The sequence below is a fragment of the Cydia fagiglandana genome, chromosome Z (assembly GCF_963556715.1).
Source record: "Cydia fagiglandana chromosome Z, ilCydFagi1.1, whole genome shotgun sequence".
Classification (NCBI taxonomy): Eukaryota; Metazoa; Arthropoda; class Insecta; order Lepidoptera; family Tortricidae; genus Cydia; species Cydia fagiglandana.
Window position 1 is genome coordinate 22,759,782 of NC_085959.1, and position 15,886 is coordinate 22,775,667.

General features: G+C 39.6%; 1 protein-coding gene across 5 annotated transcripts in view; it reads left to right on the top strand.

Annotated features, from left to right (window-relative positions):
* LOC134679001 (protein cycle) overlaps positions 1-15,608 on the top strand; it is a 59,545-nt gene extending 43,937 nt beyond the window's left edge. For 4 of the 5 annotated variants that reach the window (XM_063537781.1, XM_063537780.1, XM_063537777.1 and 1 more), the window contains 9 exons: positions 3,874-3,945; positions 4,641-4,977; positions 5,505-5,622; positions 6,259-6,459; positions 6,898-7,111; positions 7,703-7,906; positions 8,472-8,587; positions 8,961-9,184; positions 10,394-15,608. In XM_063537781.1, the coding sequence (XP_063393851.1) occupies positions 3,874-3,945; positions 4,641-4,977; positions 5,505-5,622; positions 6,259-6,459; positions 6,898-7,111; positions 7,703-7,906; positions 8,472-8,587; positions 8,961-9,184; positions 10,394-10,666 (1,759 nt within the window). In that variant the 3' untranslated portion in view covers positions 10,667-15,608. The remainder of the gene's footprint in view (positions 1-3,873; positions 3,946-4,640; positions 4,978-5,504; positions 5,623-6,258; positions 6,460-6,897; positions 7,112-7,702; positions 7,907-8,471; positions 8,588-8,960; positions 9,185-10,393) is intronic. The other variant, XM_063537779.1, reaches the window with a different exon arrangement.
* The last annotated feature ends 278 nt before the right edge of the window (positions 15,609-15,886 follow it).

Genomic DNA, 15,886 nt, shown 5'->3' on the forward strand with positions numbered 1-15,886 from the left:
CATAATTGTACATTTTTAATGTTCCGTGCAAAACTTTTACCTTTTTTTTTAAATATATTTATAAATGTTCGTATAGCTGTGGCTATCAAAGTTGGTACTGGCATTTTTATTTCAAGACTGTAACATCGCTAAAATCGGTCCGGCATCGGTTTAAAATTTAAACGAAATATGTTCTCGCCAAAAATGCAGCCGCCATTCTTGTGACCTTGGGCATGACATAATATTAACAGTGCAGTATAGTTTATAACAAAGAACCGTCAAATGTGAAGTACAAATTGGACACTTGTTTCTGATATAGTGACGTCACTCATGAATAAAAATGGTGGTTGGCGTTTGGGGTCACGTAACATAATACAGATTTTAAAATTCAATTTTAATTTATAATTAAAAATAAATCTTATGTTTTTATAACAAAATTGTGTTAAACTACGTATTTCTTATGGTAACAACAATGTAGATATTAACTTTCATAAATTAATTTTGATAGATGTAACTCCGTATTATAATTATAATTACATATTTCATGACATGATTGGGCCGCTACGCCAACGCCTCACGACGTTTGCTAATTGAGCAATCTAAGTTTAGTCCGCAAGGGCATCCGCGTTCATTACTTCAGCTAATTGATGCGTTTGGGGTACTCCTCAATTATCTTATCTCCTTCATAATCAAACTTAAGTATATCATACCACTTAGGAAGGTGTTAAATCTTCTTCTTAATTTTAGTTCGTAATAAAAAACATACAACTTAACTAATAAATTTAAAAAAAATCGTCGTATGCATTAACCCAAATTAAAATGTCTTACATCATTTTGGGAACAAGCTGAAGCTGAACTCTTCAAACCTAGCTAAGAACCACCGCAAGTAAAAAAAAATCCACCTATAAATACGCATCGCAATGGGTTCAACCGTTTGAGAGCTACGATGCCACAGACAGACCGACTTTGGCGTGGAACGTAATATAACACCCCTATTTTTGCGTCGGGGCGGGGGTTAAAAACAATAGTTGTGTTTAATAATCCTTATACAGGGGGCAAAGTTGTTAACTCCTCGTGCTAATATTGATCCGATCGAGGAAAATATTCCAAAATTGAATCACGAGAGTAGCGACTCGCTTGGAATCTTAAGCGTTACGAGGGTTTCAAGGCATGTGTTTGAAAGACAACATTGTTACCGTGAACCAGGGTGAATATTAGGGATGAAAACTGAGAACGACATTTACCTGATAATTTGTCAACAAATACCCACACAAATTGTATCGTGCTAAGTCTTGACCGGTCAAGACTACTACGAGTACACACTACTTTTTACTAAAGCGTCAACTGATATAACCTTTACCAAGGGTTAACTGGTAGAGAATGCCTTCTGGCATTAAGTTCGCCTTTTGTACAACTTTTACTGTGAAATAAAGTTTAAATAAATAAATAAATAAATAAACCTTTCGTAGGTAGGTGTACGAAATCAAAAAGTATATATGTATGTGGTAACCAAAAATCGTGGTTTTAAACTTAAACCTTGTGCACGAATAGAGTAGAAAAATTCGTTCTCGAATGTACTAAGCGTTTTATTCTGGTCTCTATTGGGAATGAAAACCGAGTAAAAATCACCATCCGGACATCTTACGAATTCCAGAGTCCACCTGACAATCCAATCCCATGAAAGAATGCGTTTGAATAAAATGACTGTCATTCTCTAGTTAGTGTGAGTCCACGATTTCTCCAGTATATTAAAGGACATTTCGTAGTTCCTAAACGAATGTTATTAATGGTGTATTAATAATATTCGTTAGGGTAATCTGAAACATATCAGATTGTCGGCTAATTTCGTCGGTTATAGCACTTTTCGGTGATTTTCAGAATTACCGCCAACGAACGTGGTGTAGAGTTGTGCGATGAATTCAGGCAGTATACTTCATACCTTTTTTTTAAGTTATTTATATATTATAATATAAGACATATGGTCGAATTTATTTACCTAGTTTAGGATCAGCATTTAAAATTCAAAGTAGTTCTAAATCTGTGTCCGAACACAAATTATTCAAATGCGCGATGCGCCATGGGATGCGCGTTCCGCATACGCTCAAGCGAATAGGTACTTACTTACTAACGAATGTCATATCCTAACCCATGATAAAATAGGGAGCTTGATATGAAAGTAATAAGTTTGTTTCGTTTCTGATATTTAGATTAGAATGTTTAGATGTATATAGCTAGAGTTAGACCAAGAAAAGTCTGCAGCGATTTTGACAGCCCTCGCAGTGCCAGTGTTACTTTAAACGTGAAGCTTCTATGAAATTATGACGTATAAATAACACTTGCACTGCGAGGGCTATCAAACTCACTGCAGACTTTTCTTGATCTAAGTCTTGATAATATTTTACCTGGGTATATTAGTACTGGCTAATAACTAATTAACCTCCTTCGCATTTATAAGTATTAGAGGTGTTACAAGTTACATTTTGTATTTCTCACTTATATGACATATATGTAACTAAAAGTTTTACTTAAGTAGATACAGTGCAGAATCCCTACTTTAAAGGATAATAATATTGTAAATTGGCATACGACGCGACGACCCCATGGTTTTAGCAGTGCAATCAGTCAACGCAGGGACGGCCAGAGTGGAGTCGTGAGAGCTACAAGTTCCAGGGGTGGAAGTATTAACAGCCGCTGGGTAGAAAGCGGCGCACACCTCTGAAACGCTCACGCCCTTGAGCCATCCTAGATGTCGCTTTTTGTGGGGGCCCATCTTGTGAGGGCGAGTCACCGTCTGCCGAAAATAAAATTGCATAATCTGTACGGAAAGAGAAGAGTCGTGAAATGTATGGGATCCAATACATTCTACGAATCTTCTCTTTCCGCACAGACTCTGCAGTTTTATTAGGCAGGCGTCCAGTTTTTTTATCCAATAGCTTATAGTAGGTACCTACTTAGTCCATCGCTTTCACCCTACATAGTTAATTTTAGATTCCACCAACTCTCAACAGTCCTTACACCTTGGTGGGTGCTGCCTCTGCGTGGGTCCCATGACACGGGCAAGGGCAGCGTCCACTCGGTGTACCCTACATTTAATTTAGTGTCAAAAGGGCTCTATGTGTTGCCTTCAGTTCCGCGCATGGCTCCCAAAGGTCCACAATACCATTGGTCCAATATCGAGTTGAAATTAAACCCATATACTCAGGCCTAAAGTCCCTTGAAGCTGTAAAAAGTCAAACTTCTAAGTAAAAAAATATACCTACGGCCGTCTCTGCCGCAAAAAAAGTTAAAAAAGTATATTTCGACACTCACAAGGGAATCAAGATTTATAGGCTACTTCCCGTTGACCTAGAATTGTGAAATTTGGCAAGTAACATCGTCCTGAATACCAACTAGTACAGAGAAAAATCTGAAAACTAAATTTTGTTAAAAAAAAGTTAAAATTTCTACGGCACGGCGGTGGGCGAAGCCCACTCGCACTAGTCCGGTTTTTTTTTCTTCGATATTATCCTGTCTAATGCATGACATCTTCATGTATAAAAATAAGCCTACAGTTGTAAAATCATAACATAATGAATTAGTAATTGTATTTGATAAATAGTTACTGCTTAGAAAAAATAAAACCCGTTGACGTTCATGTGACGTTCATGCGCCATTTTCTCGGGTCACTTTTATTTTTGGGCGTTTATAATGTTCCTCTTTGACGTAAGTTTTGTAAGGTCTTGTTGGGTAAGAGAGACGTCATTTATTTTGCTCGGGGTAATAGGAACAGTGCGAGAAATCCCTACAAGTGTTTCTCTTGCCCCAATGTTTCTTATCGTATCCAACCTTAGTACGTAATCAGAATGACGGACGTGTCTCACGTGTTATATGACGTGCACGGTATTTGTGTTGCAGTGGAGCCGGCAGCGCATGCGACGACGACGGCGACGATGACACCCGCTCCACCCTCACGCTTCCCGACAAGAAGTAAGTACCCACTACACAGGCCTTAACACTACACTGCTCACTACACGTTACGTCTTTATTAGCTCCGTAATCATTTCATTAACAGGGAGAATCCAAAGGGGCAATAATGGGTCTTTATTTAAACGATTCCAATCTGAAATGTGACTGACTCCAATCTGGTAAATGACACACTATACCTAGGTACTTGGGCTATCTACCAACGAGATGCGTCAATAGTTAAATACAGAGATTTAGGTCCTAAATCATCTAGTGGTATTTACTTTAATATTTCAAGAACAATAAGTTGGAATGTTTAGATACAGGGCTATAACCGCGAAAATCGAAGTTCGCAAATTGCGGGGATTTTTCTCTGTCACTCTAATTACGCCTTCATTGGTGTAAAAGAGAAAGGTCCCCGCAATTTGCGAACAGTATCTTTTGAAGGTTCGGTAGCACGATAGTCCCAGTAGCAGAAACAGAACTCTTTTAGTTTTCGTCCATTTGTCCTTATGTTTTATCTTAGGTACGGACAAAAATAACTGGATATGTAACGAACCGAAGATAACTTTTATTCAAACGCAAGTTGCAAATATATTTCTGTGTACTACTGACATGCCTGTTTATATTGTACATAGAAAATTAGAAGGTGATAAAGATGACTCTTTATACATATTTAGTATATAACTTATGAACACCTCGAAATTATTAAATTCAAGGCAAAACCACTCCGAGATAGAAAAACGGCGGCGCGACAAGATGAACACATACATAACGGAGCTGAGCGCGATGATCCCGATGTGCGGCGCGATGGCTCGCAAGTTGGACAAGCTGACGGTGCTGCGCATGGCCGTGCAGCACCTGCGGTCCGTGCGCGGCGCGCTGTCCGCCTGCCCGCTCACCGCGCGCCCGCGCCCCGCCTTCCTCTCCGAGCGCGAGCTCAACGAACTCATCCTGCAAGCAGCGCACGACTGCTTCCTGCTCGTGGTTGGCTGCGACCGAGGCAGGCTCTTGTACGTGTCCGCCTCCGTTAAGAGGATGCTCCAATACGATCAAGTAAGTGCCACACTATCCTGGATCGCATAATCGACGACCTCGATACTTCACGTAGCATACGAGTGGGTCTGGTTGGTTGTTGGATGTGACCATAATGCGATCAAGGCAAACGCTTATATTTTGTAGTGTAGGTCCAGGCAATTAGTAAATTTTTGAAGACATTTTATTTGGGCTTTGTTTCTTTTCTACTTAAATACCATAATCTTATTGGAAATCACAATATATCGCTACTTTGTTACCCCTTTATATTTCGTTTTTTTTAGCATTAGAAAGAACTTGCAAGAACGTAAGCGATCTTGACATGTCTTTTAATTGAAAAACGCTTTTTAAAATTCAATAACTAGTACTCATGAAAGCAGAAGAATATAAATGATCGTATTAGATTCATAATTGTTACATATTTGCCGTAACTTATTTTTAAAATGTGTTTTTCAATTAAAAGACACATCATTGTTTACCTAATTTCTAATGCTAAAAAAAACGAACTATAAGAATGTATCCAATTGATAAATTATTGTTGGTTTTAGTCGGAGCTCCTGGGACAAAGCCTGTTTGACATCCTGCACCCAAAAGACGTGGCAAAAGTGAAGGAGCAATTATCTTCCTCCTACCTCAGTCCTCGGGAACGACTTATCGATGCAAAGAGTATGTTATTATCCTATTTATCTTCTTGCAACTTTTATTGTATCTTTGATTCGCGAGCGGGTATTCTAATTTTACTATTGCTACTTTATACTAGCTTTTTCATAGACTTATGTCATTCTTCTTGTCTCATTGCACTGATCAAGTTTACATCTAAAACCTGCTCTGAACTGCTAAAACGTTATGAACCGGTGTGTTTCGCCAGTGATCATACGTATGGTTCACAGGGTGAAACCCTTTAAACAAAGATAATTAGTATAGAGGGCTATTGCCAAAGTAAATTTTGTAGTCACGGTACATTTACTGCCATCTATCGACACACGATTAAAAGTTGAAATAAAATTGAAAATGTATAAATAAATAAAAATATGTTTACGGATAAATGATTTTTTTTTTATTGTTCCATACTGACCCATGTTCTTTCACCTGATATGTGTTAAAATTGTTAAATACCAAACGGTGTCAACGCCATCTACCCGAGAATAGGCCAGAGGTGTGTGCGCCATCTATTCGAGAATGACTTTTTCTTGATTTCCGAGGCACGTTTTTTTCTTAGACTTTATTTATCTTATACGGAGTTATATATATCTCTGCCTTTAAATCATGCCCTCGTATACAATCGATGATCGTTATTTGTAGCGATGTTGCCGGTAAAGGCAGACCTGGTGACGGGCGCGTCGCGGCTGTGCCCGGGCGCGCGGCGCTCCTTCCTGTGCCGCATCAAGTGCAAGCTGGACAGTGAGCCGCCGCAGCAGCCCGCGCTCGTCAAGGAGGAAGCCGACCCCACCAAGATAAGGAAGAAAGTCAACGAGAAGAAGTTCTGCGTCGTTCAGTGCACAGGTACGATCTCCTTATTTCTTGGACTCGTGTCTAGAATAGATCCTACCAATTTCATTCGGAACGAATACGCTTAACCCCGTCCCAAATGGAATTATCTCAACTCGCGACCACAAATTGAGTACAGATTGACAGATCTCCGTTCGATTAGCAACACGATGACGAAAAGTTCCAAATGCCAGTATGCCTATTGCTAGTCATGTCGTACGCACAAACCTAGTCACTAAAACGATCGCATGTTCGCCTTGAACCTCAATGTTAAGCCCGCTTCACACTCGTGCGTGCATCGCTGATCTGCGAAATCGAGTCCACACTCGCGTTCGCAGCTTCACGTCGCGTTTCGCGCACTAGTGTAGGGTGCTTTACATAAAAATTAAAAAGTTTATGCTACCTATTGATTGAGAATATTGAGATAACACCATTTGGGTATGTGCATTGCAGGTTACCTAAAGCTGGCAGCGCCGGTGGAGGTGTGCGTGGGCAGCGGCGAGAGCGGCGACGACGGCGACGGCAGCATGTCGTGCCTGGTGGCCATCGGGCGCGCGCTGCCCGACCCCGCGCCCGCCGCGCCGCGCACCCCCGCGCCGCCCACCAGGCGCCTGCAGTTCGTCTCCCGACACGCCACGGACGGGAAATTTGTCTTTGTCGACCAGAGGTACATACGCTCAAGCTTGCAACTGTTATCTCTTCTGAAACGTTGAACGTACTGTAAAGATGACGACCTATAAGGGAGGACGCTGAGGGCATAAACACAGGAATCAGGTGCTCTGTATATTCTCTCAAACGCATATATCTAGATTACAATTTATGTAAGCCAATTAAGTACACTTGATGGCTGCCTTTTTGCAATGCCGATCCGCATCCCGTTCCGTTCCATCATCTGACAGCGAGATCAGATTCTAAATTCAAATAACTTGACTAGCCAGTCACATATAAAAAAGGCTGTAAAGGTTTGCGATACCGAGCATGGAGGTACTTTCACAGAATGCATAAACACCCACTAGAGCCTGCACAAGCACATATACGGCGTCACATTCACTTCTAGGTATCAGCGATCGACTATCGCGCAAGATGGTTATTTTGCACACCGTTCTGGTCGCATCGCTCACAGCAGACACAAAGAACACGCTTAAAGGCCGGAACACTATCGCATCGCACCGCGACCTTGGCGCGTCGCACCCATAAGTGAGAGCGAGAATGAGATAAGTGAGAGCGAGAAACAGATAGTGTGTTACGTTATTTGCAGGGTGACGCTGGCGCTGGGTTTCCTACCACAGGAGCTGCTGGACACGAGCCTGTACGAGTACGTGGGCGCGGGCGCGCTGGGCGCGGTGGCGCGCGCGCACAAGGCCGCGCTGCTCAGCCGCCAGCCGCTGCTCACGCCGCCCTTCACCTTCCGCCGCAAGGACGGCTCGCTGGCGCGAGTGCAGACACACTTCAAGCCGTTCAAGTGATTATAAACACTTTTTTAATTATGTACAGTCACCACACGGGATTGTTATGCCATTTAGGGTTCTTGCTAAATTGGAAATTCTATAGCGTAAGTATTGGAGAACCAATTTAACTAGGACCCTAAATGGCGCAACAATCGCGGAGCGTGATGATACTAAGCAGAGACGTCAGTCAGGATACCACAAAGCATAGAAATAAAGGAAAAGTGGAAAAAATCACTGTCTCGGACGAGACTCGAACTTGCGACTCAGGATCACTAGCCCATAGCCAACTGAGCTATAGTAACGTACCCGATGACAGCGAATACTATATCAACCTTCATATGCGGCCATGCGCCTTAGGAAGACGGCTAGCGACATCTACCGTAAAAGCACTAACCACTCGTCTTAAACGGCTACTGGAGCTCCAAGTCATATTGGATATTCACTAGTAACTATGCGCCACTCCATATTAAATCAAATGTTGTATAAAGCTTAAACGTCTGCAAACGATACCACAAAGCGGAAACTAGCTTGTGTAAGAAGCTCGTTCCTGTATAAAATGACATGGTTGCACCGTTGCAGGAACCCGTGGACTAAGGACATCGAGTACCTGGTGGCCAACAACACCATCCTCGGCGAGACCGACGCCGCGCTCATGCCCGACTCGGAGCTTGGCTCCTTCGATATCTATAAACACAGTACGTATCCGTGTGCTCTGACTACTCTAGGGCCCAAGCGAATGTTTTATAACATTTATACGAAATGTACAATAAAACTAAGTATTTTAATCTTACCGTAGCCTCTGTTCACGTTGCCATGAAACAACATACTAGTTTAGTATTGACCAATTATTTTAAAATGCCTAAATTTAATATACCTAAAGGTTAGCTCAGCTCAGAGTAACAGTTATCTGCTGGCCATTGGATATGTGACTGAAGCTGGTTTGCGCCTTTCTGTATCTACTATGTAAGCATGTAGTAATCGATTTAACATGGCACATAGTTAGCCAATGTAAGTATAACAATGTAAACAGGCCGAGTCGTATTTATCTGCTTGTTATGTTGTGCGTAGAGGCGAACGCCGCAGAGGCCGGGGCTTCGACCAACGAAGACGCGAGTGACTTTCAGAGTGGGGTTTCAGAACTGGACCTGGATATGCAGCGGCTGATAGATTCGCAGGTGGACTCGCACAAGATCGGCAGCGCCATCGCGACGGAGGCGCTGCGCCGCTCGCCGCCCGGCTTCTCGCCCGACCTGCCGCCGGACGTGCTGCAGGACGCCGTCTTCTTGCAACAGGTACACACACACACACACACTACCACCGTGCCTCACCTTGCCGAGCTCTCTTCTTCGGCTCAGTACGGATGTAGACTTTTATCTCTAATCAGCGTTCTTTTTCGAACTGTTAAAATGCCACTATAAAGATTTTTCTGCCGATTGTGTCAAACGCCTCTTATATGCCAGAATCGAGTCTGATATATTTTATTGATTAATTTAAGATTTGGTTAAATTGTTTAAAGAAAAGGAATGAGAAAAGGTATTTCACGGTAGTACGCCGAAGTAATTTTGATAGTTGATGTGAATGGGTACACAAGTTACACAACCTAAATCATTTCCGAAAAATACGGCTGATATTGCTTTTTTCAGCGGCTAATTTGGAGTTTATAGAGTATTATGTTACGCGATATACGTAAAGTCTAATATAAATCTCGCATGCGAGTCGCAAACAATTTTTTTAGAGAGGCTTTACCATGAAAACATTGTAGATAAATAAGAGCCAAAATCGCATATACACGGTTTAACATGAGGAAACCGAATAATTTTAACAGTGTATTCCTGATCATATTTAGAGACAAAAATGTCCTGTAAACTTTTGTGAAATTCGCCTAGTTTCAGAGATAATATTAATTTAAAAATAAACAAGTTTTTGTTGTTACATAGTGTAAAAGGCCTTTTTGATGGTAATGTTGCTGCTATGGGACGTAGTCTAAATATCCTTATTGATAGATGTCAAAAAGTGACAAGTAACACTTTTAACAAGAAGGTTTTACGAAAAAAAATGTAAAAATCAATTTTAAGTAACAAGTTTACCAATAATATTTATTTTTTATGTCCAATCCATTAAAAAAAATTAAAAAACATAAAATATTTTTTTTTTGATAAATTGACCTAAACTCATATTACATTTTTTCCTTCTTTTGACCTCAGAAATGCGAGGTTAAAATTATTCGGTTTCCTCGTGTTACACCGTGTATAATATAAATTTAAGTAAAAAAAAAATAATGATCAAGTATCATTTACTCACTACTATTGTTTTATCGCCTTATATTACACAGTATTCCAAGACACATTTTTGTTTAATTTGCTGATATTTTATGGCATATTATTTAATTAGATAGAATCTACCTACTTTGTATTTCTTCAGATTTATAAAAAGCAATCCAATAATTGACGCATTGTTCCCTTTGGCTAGAGCTTTTAATTTTAATAGAACAATTTATACAGCCAAACCTGGTGGACAACATGTTCGGCGTGGAGATGGGCAACTTCAACCAAGTGCGCAACAACGTGTCGCTGAGCGCGGCGGGCGGCGAGAGCCCGCCGGTGCCGGGCGCCGAGCTCCCGGGCTCGCCGCCCTCCGTGTCGCCGCCGCTGCAGTCTCTCGGCCTCGACGGGAACGGCGAGGCCGCCATGGCCGTCATCATGAGCCTGCTCGAGGCCGACGCCGGCCTCGGTGGACCCGTCAACTTCTCCGGCCTGCCGTGGCCGCTGCCTTAAATTACCTACACATTTGTTTATCGGTCACCACTTCACCATGGTTTTCGTGGCAAGGAAATTCTTTATCGTCGGCAATTTAGAAGCTAGGAACCTACATAGGTACTCTTATATCTATATAGGTAAGTTATCTCATTCTTCGGTCTACTATTGCTATTTCTTACGGCGGCCCGATAATTTGTGTTAAGGAATAAGGCATTACGGTTTCCTATTCATTTAAAAATGAATTCAACAGGTTCCTAGTTATCTGTCCTAAACTCCTGAAATCCATCGCATAATAAGTTGAGATCTCGGGCATAAATACCACGTCAATATAATTTGTTTTAATTTGAATTACGATACACAACCTTGCCGAATTTCGTAACGAAAATAATGTTAACCGAACATGACTGAAATATCACGTTTTGGAGGGCCATCCTGAGCCATGATGATGACTTGACGAAAAAACTGCAAAGCCTTCTAGAATTTTTGCAAACGAAAGTTGAATTTATCAGTTAAAATAAGCGGGAATACTATACTCATTAACCGACTAACCGACCTGCAACAATGATGAGATACGTGGCGTTGCATGGCAAGTAAATATTTACTTGCCTCTGGTTATGTGCTTTCTTTTCTAATGCTAAAAACAACAAGGTACGTCAACCTGGGCCACTATAGAACCATGTCATAATGAATCGTGTCATGTTTATCTTCTACGCCTGTACCTATTGAGTGATGTTTGTCCTGTATCTAGTAGTCAAAGCGACCTAGGCCTAGGATCCAAACTGCCGGCCTAGCCAAGGTTACAATCGCTATCGCTTCGACAACGAAAACCATTATGTCTCTCTATCACACTTCCATATTAGTGCGACAGTGACAGTTGCGTTTCGATCGCTACGGAGCGTAAGCGATCAGCATCTTGGCTACGCGGCCTGGTCGACTGTACATTTAAGTAGATCAATAAAACCATACATAATAAACCTACATATTAGAGTAAAAAAAGCGACAGACAGTTAATAAAATACATAGGTAACTCTCTTACTCTTGCAACGAGTATACAAAGCTACAACGACAGATAGCATATCAATCTATTTAGTTTATTAATTTATACGTCTCATTCATGTTTAATCGTTTTTTTATTACGATACGGTTTTTGTAAATTCATAAAACGCTTTATTTTAGTTTAGTTCGGTATGAGACACAACCGTATGTCACAGTAAAGATATACCTAGTGCAATCGTTAAATCTAACGAATGTGTACAATAAGATATAACCTGTTGCTTAAAGGCCAGAACACCGGATGCCTGTGCGTAGACGTGCACGTAAACATTATATTTTTTTACAAAAACAAACCGCTGCGTGCACTGCACGTGTGAATCTTTGGAACTTGGAAAACAAAATTGAAACTTTGGTATTGGGTACTTTCCTCTACTTAAAATAAATTATTTCACACCGCACAAAATAAAGCACCAGATCATTATTAGAAAAACATAGATAGCAGTTATTTTTAAACACAATTTCTATTTAATAAATCGGATGGAAGTATAAAAAGTAGGTGAGTTGACTGTGACATATTAGCGAATCGTTTTGACAGTTGTTCTAAAAAAGAAGCTGATTTGACTAGTAGGAAAGTAGCCAATAATTGTTCGAGAACACGAAAGTATTTAACGTTATATTATATTACACACGTCTACGCTTACGTCGACGCACACGGAAACGGTGTGGCTCAGCCTTTAAACTATAATGTGTATAATCTATGTTATACAGGATTAGTGAGTGTTGTTTAAGACCGTTCAGTCGACGAGACGAGAGAGAGAGAGAGAGAGACGAGTTAGTACTCGTGCTATGAGGCCAAAACCACCCTGTATGAGTCGTAATTCAATACTTTATTTATGACAACGACGTCAACCAATTGAATCACTGAGGGTGGTATTCCATCTTTCCAATATCTGTGTAAATGTGCATTTGATCAAATATTACGAATGACATTTAATTCAAAATAGATAGGCAAATAGTATAAAAACTTGAACCAAGATATTGGATAAGTGGAATGGGCCTCCTTCAAAGAAATTTGTTCAAATATGGGATATAGAACTTGGACAAAGATATTGAATTGAACAGATGGAAGACCACCCTAAGTAAAAGTCCCCTATCACTAAAGTCAAAAGCAGCTAAGAAGACAATCTTGACAGTTATGAATTGACAGTGATGACTCTGGCTATCAGATAAACGGTAGGTCTAAGCGTCGTAAAATATAAGGGTCAATTCATAACTGTCAAAATTGACTTCTTAATAACTTCGAGCAACTAATTATAGTCGCACCAAGAAAAGTCTGCAGCGGATTTGATAGTGTTATTTATACGTAATCATTTCATAGAAATTTTACGTTTAAAATGACACTTGCACTGCGTGGGCTATCAAAATGACACTTGCACTGCGTGGGCTATCAAAATGACACTTGCACTGCGTGGGCTATCAAAATGACACTTGCACTGCGTGGGCTATCAAAATGACACTTGCACTGCGTGGGCTATCAAAATGACACTTGCACTGCGTGGGCTATCAAAATGACACTTGCACTGCGTGGGCTATCAAAATGACACTTGCACTGCGTGGGCTATCAAAATGACACTTGCACTGCGTGGGCTATCAAAATGGTTGCAGACTTTTCACGGTCTGACTCTATATAAAAATTATTCCTTATAAAATTATTGTTGTTAAATGTGTCTTTTGGGTACAATTAGTCATAGTCATAGTCATACTAGTATACGGATAATTATTTAGTAAAACCAATGATGAATGTATCCTCGGTATGCAGGGTTAGATTGATAAAAAATAGTACATAACTGACGAAGGGCGGTGTAAGGATGAAGAACTTTATATCACGGCCTTGGGTTTGTTATCATTATGAATTCTTATTTATTTTCCCGGCCGGAGCTTGTGAATCGTGGTTGGCTAAATGTTATCGTTGTAATATGTTTATTGTTTTTATTTTTTAAAGATTTTTAGATAAGGATAAATAAGATCATGCATGAATATGTAGGGTGAGCCTTGTAACGCGAGCAAAAAGTTGAACGGTACGTTAGAGTAGTATATGAACCAAAAATGCTTTAAGTATATGAAATTATGGAAACATGAAAAAAAAATCAGTTAATTTTTGTAATACCTACTGTTCAAACAAACATAAATCGGATTTAGCCTCTGCGGTAAGTGATTGACAATAAAAAAACAACAGAGATGTTTAAACACTATCCGTTAATTGTATTGAAGGTCATACTGCAAATCTATTTAGTTGGATTCTATGGAAGATACAATATCCGTTAGAGAAAAAAAACTGTGCTGTTATGTTATACATAATTACTTATGCATTGCAGTATGCTTCCAATCGATTATACCTACTTGATAACGGCGAGTCGATAGTCGAATTTTGGCTTACCTACATTTTTATTTTAACACTTGTTTTATCATTCTAAGACTATTTGTGTATTATTTATTACTTGATAAGTCGTAACTATGTGGCGGAACTACCATCTGATTTATTTATATTTATTAATTAACTTTAGTTCCGTAGGAAAGATATGAAATTGATGGGAACAAGAGTGATGTAGTTGTACATAGATACTTAGTAATATTTTTTCATGTTATTAACATGTGTAATCCCACATGTACGCATATACATATTTAGCGCAATTTTATGATATTATATTACCAACCAAACGCTACTATTGTACTTGAGGTCGGGTTTTGTAAGACTGTCATTAGATAATTGGGTAAGGAATCATGCCAGTCAAAACGGTCGGATCTGTATTGGTCTCAAAGTGAACTATGTATCATCATCCTTTGGCATTTTCTAAGTTTTGACTCATTTTTCTAAACCGGTCTTTATAAAACCTATCAGAACTTAATGATTAATGAAATGGTATGCTTAATATTGTATTTTTGATAATGTTTATAAAATTTGAATCCAAATTTGTATCTAGTCTAGCCTTAGAAAAGTCGCTTCAATGCTCGCGCCCGTGAGGTGTCGGGGTCACGTGCCATCTTGTCACGGGTAAGCGTCCGCAGACCATGCATGGGCCATGCGATGCAGGCCTGTGGACGCGTACCTTTAGTAGGCACACCTTCTCCCATTGGCACCATAAACGGTTGGTTTCACCCATTCACACTGGGCCAGAGACCTAGTTTAATAATACGATAATAACTTTAAATTCAGATATTATGCCTTTCGCTCGTTATCGTTTTTTACCGTTTCTTATAATCCAGTTCGGTTATTTTCAGATCACTATTGTCTATACATTAATACAATAGGATCAATATTACCTATTGAATAGGTAATATTGATACATTTTGATATATCAGATCTGAAGCGAAATTAATTTATTGTGTAGTCGTCATCAGATATATCGGAGCGGCCAAGATGCTCACAAATATCTGAACACTATTATCAAAGCATTAGAGTGCGTGTTCATATATTTTTAACACGTCGGCCGGTTTGATATATCTGATGGGGACTCTACCTACTATAGTAAATTTATTTATATTGGGTGTTCAAAATTATTGAGTCGATCTTTGTCTATTTTGAGCGAAATTAATAAGGGAGGTTAATTGTAAAACTTGTTTGGTGCCTCATGAATACATGAATGATGAGTGATGTGCGGTAATTGCCGACGCCTAAGATAGTGAGCCAAAGGCTCGGCTTTACAATGATCCCCGCTGGGGTCCCTGGGAGTGTCAATGTCACCGAGCATCATCTTACTATTATTTGTTAGTAATGTTAAATCTTAATTGGTTCAGTTTGTTCTTAGTATATTTTATTGTTAAATTTAAATTGTTTTCTTATGGCAAAGTTAATATTTTTACTATTTTATTAATTTTAAGATTGCAATGCGATATGTTTAAATATTAATGTTTTGTTGGGGTAGATGCAAATAAAATACAATTTTTAATAAAGTTATACTGCAACCTACGTATATTTTATTAAACTACCAAAGTTAATCACCCTTCAGTATGCGATTTAATTTGATGTCATTAAAGGTCTACTACTTTGTCCGCTGTCAACAAGGATTTTAATCTATACGATTTTTATTTGTAAGTATACCAATTCGCCTCTGGCAACCGATAAAATAGTTCTTTTTGCATTAGAAACACTAATCTAATCAAAGACACAATTATTCGAACCTTGTAATTTGAAATACCCATAGATACAAGAATACGAATCTCAGTTAACGAGAACTATAAAGCCCG